Source organism: Cynara cardunculus, unplaced genomic scaffold (genome assembly GCF_001531365.2).
Source record: "Cynara cardunculus var. scolymus isolate 2C unplaced genomic scaffold, CcrdV1 Un_Scaffold_555, whole genome shotgun sequence".
In the NCBI taxonomy this organism is placed as follows: domain Eukaryota; kingdom Viridiplantae; phylum Streptophyta; class Magnoliopsida; order Asterales; family Asteraceae; genus Cynara; species Cynara cardunculus.
In genome coordinates this window covers 154,666-157,926 of record NW_020200587.1, presented here as the reverse complement: position 1 = coordinate 157,926, position 3,261 = coordinate 154,666, and the positions used below count along the sequence as shown (strand labels likewise).

The window sequence follows — 3,261 nt, the reverse complement described above, 5'->3', positions numbered from 1 at the left end:
CCTCCTCTCTCTTTCCTTGGATCACAATATATATACGCACAAAAGTGTCTGAATCTATACATTCATTCTTGAAGATAAGATTTGGTGTTATATATGCAAATGGATCAGCAAAAGACATCATCGACAAAGTCAAAGAACAAGATCATGAAGTTTCTACCAAGAGCAACATCGTCGGTTACGTTTCAAAACCCTCCGATTTACAGTCCGGCGTCCAAAGATAAACGATCATCGGATAAAACCCATAAATCCCATCTCGGAATTGGCTTCTCTGGCCCCATGGTTTCCATGATTCCGGCTGACACTCGCCGGAAAATCAAGAACGACTCGGATTACACCATCGTCTATGAACCCACTTCTCCAAGAGTCTCGTGTATGGGTCAAGTCAAGTGCAAGTACCAAAAGGAAAAACTCCACCGTCAAGGCCATGGCGGCGCCGGTAACAAACCACCGACCGTCGTAAAGCCGTCGGATAAAGGTTCACGGATTACATCTTTTACGGTGGCAAGAACACATAGCGTGGATTTTGATCACGAAGAAGGATCGAAAACTGAGAGTAAGAGTAAGAAAAAATTAGGGTTCAAGAAAATCTTTGGTGGGGGTACTCCCGGCAGCGCCCGCGCCGGAGGAAGAAAATCCGACGACGGCGGAGATAAAAACTCGTCGAAGGTTCCATTGTATCTTGATAAAGCTCCAAGTTTGAGCTCGATGAAGAGGTTTTCGAGTGGGAGGGGTAAGTTTTCGAATATCGATTGGACAAAAGAGGCTGCAGCCATGGATTCCGGTGACCGGAGATTTTATTCCGATGAAGAAAGTGATGATGAAGAGGTTATCGTCCCTTCTTCTGCACCTGTAGTGATGAGGAATCAATTAGGGATTGATGATAAATTCATTAGGGTTGGAAGAGTAAATGTGGAGCCAAAAAAAGAGATCAATTTATGGAAGAGAAGAACCATGTCTCAACCTAAACCTCTTCAATTGCATGGTAATTAGGGTTTTGTTTTTGTGGGAAATTCTTTTTGTTCAATATTTTTTGATTTGTTAATTTGATTCATATATGTACATAAAAGTTATGAAATTTGTGTTTTTTTTAAGTATTTATCTATCTATACTATAGTATAAAGCATTTGACAAAAATTCTTAAAAACCATTTTTTATGCTTAAAGTACTGTTTATTGATGCATATTACTTAAAACTCAAAATTACAAGTAGATTGTGCGCAAGTACAACTTGAATTCGTGTAACTAACTATATATAAACGTACACTACCAAAAAGACCACTTTTTCAGGCGGCTATATCCGTAGGAAATCCGCCGGAAATCACTATTTCCGGCGGATATAGTCGCCGGAAAAAATGGCGCCGGTGATTGATTTTCGGGCGACAAAAGCGGCGGATTTTACCATTTGTATATGTTAATCAAAAATTAATAATTAAATTAAGGAAACAATAAAAAACCACCATCATGATTTTCGGATTTATATATATTAATAAAAAATTAATAATTAATTATGTTATTTTGAATAAAGCATAATCATTGTGTAACCATTCTTTTTTATTCATCATTTTAAGATTTTTGTTTTGTTTTAATTTTACCAAAAACCAGATTTAATTTAATAAAAATAATAAAAATACCCTTTTACTTAAATAAAAATCGCCATAACAAATAAATCTGCACTCTAATTAACGATTATCCATACTTGATTGGTTTATATTATTTTCATAATCACATCATATTTTATTATACTGAAAAGTGTAAGATTTTAAGTATATTTTGTATCTATAATTATTTTGTTTCTAGAATACATATATAATATATATCTGATGAGATCGATATACAAGAATAGGGTTGGGTTCACGTGAGAGCAAGAGTTTTTCGTGAGACCCGTAAGACTAATTTATGTTCATTGATCAACTTTATAAGCTAATGATCTAATGGTCTAAAGTTGCAAGTTGGCAATTTTGTAATTATTGACAAGTCTCGTGGCGTTTATGAATGTTCAGATCTGACGATTGTAAATCTAATCCAAGGGTTGAGAATTGATCTTACGGGTCTCACGAAAAACTATTGGTCTTACATGATCCTAAGTCTACAAGAATATATATATAGAGGTAGCAATTCGTTATATATATATATATATATATATATATATAGGGTATATTTCTTTTACAACCTTGTGTATTTGTACAACCCTTGCAACCCAATTAATTGAGATATTTATAGAAATGATTGGAGTTCATTTATTATAATTTGAATATTTATGGAATATGAATAGAGTTCATTAATTATGATTAATACTTTATATTAGGAAACAATCAAAACTTCTATGAAATTATATATTCATCAAATGAAATGGACGGTTGAGATTGGGTTGTATTGGTTGTACAAATATCAAGGGTTGTATAATAACTAACCTCTATATATATATATATATATATATATATATATATATATATATTCGTTGCCGGAAGGAGGTGGTCGGCGGGAAGCAGCGACAGCCAGAAGCATCAAAGGTAAACAGCGGCGGGAAGCAGCGACAGCCGGAAGCATCGGAGGTAAACAGCGGCGGGAAGCAGCGGCGGCCGGAAGGAAGCAGCGGTGGCTGGGGAGAAATCTAGCAGGTTTAGGGTTTGAGATTTGTTTTGCGTGGAGGCTGAGGAAAGGGAAGTAGGGTATTTATACCAGGAATATACCGGCGGATTACCGGCAGCATTTTTCACCGGAAAAAGTATTTAATTAATTTTTTTAAATTTATTTCTAGAAATTAAAAATTTTTGAATTACTGGTTGAAAATTCCGTCGGAAATTGTTTAAAATTTTTAAAAACTTTGAAATTCAACCGGTTGCGCTTTTTTTGTTTTGAAAATTTCATTTTCGGGCGGAAAATCTGCCGGTATTTTAAATCAAAAATTTTAAAATTTAAATATTATTATTATTATTATGAAATTTAAAATTATATTATTATTACCACTAAAATTATTATTATTATTATTATTATTATTATTATTATTATTATTATTATTATTATTATTATTATTATTATATATTTCATGAATGAAAATATTTTTTTAAAATTATTAATATTATTGTTATTAATGGACCGTCAAAACGCAATACGATCCATTAAAGGTCAATACGATCTATTAAAGCAAATACGGTCCACTAATGTCCAGTACGATCCATTAAAGCAAATACGGTCCATTAATGTGCAATACGATCCATTATGGCCCAATACGGTCCATTAATGTCCAATACGGTCAATTAAT

The 3,261-nt window shown here is 33.4% G+C and overlaps 1 protein-coding gene across 1 annotated transcript; it reads left to right on the top strand.

The window, feature by feature from the left end:
* Positions 1-64: 64 nt before the first annotated feature.
* Positions 65-1,075, top strand: LOC112501782 (uncharacterized protein At1g76070). The gene has a single exon (XM_025105502.1). It carries the CDS (start codon positions 94-96, stop codon positions 988-990), a length of 897 nt encoding a protein of 298 aa, XP_024961270.1. The 5' UTR covers positions 65-93; the 3' UTR covers positions 991-1,075.
* The last annotated feature ends 2,186 nt before the right edge of the window (positions 1,076-3,261 follow it).

Bases quoted from the DNA above. Each gene is read 5' to 3' on its own strand.
- LOC112501782 (XM_025105502.1), top strand. From the start codon at position 94: ATGCAAATGGATCAGCAAAAGACATCATCGACAAAGTCAAAGAACAAG.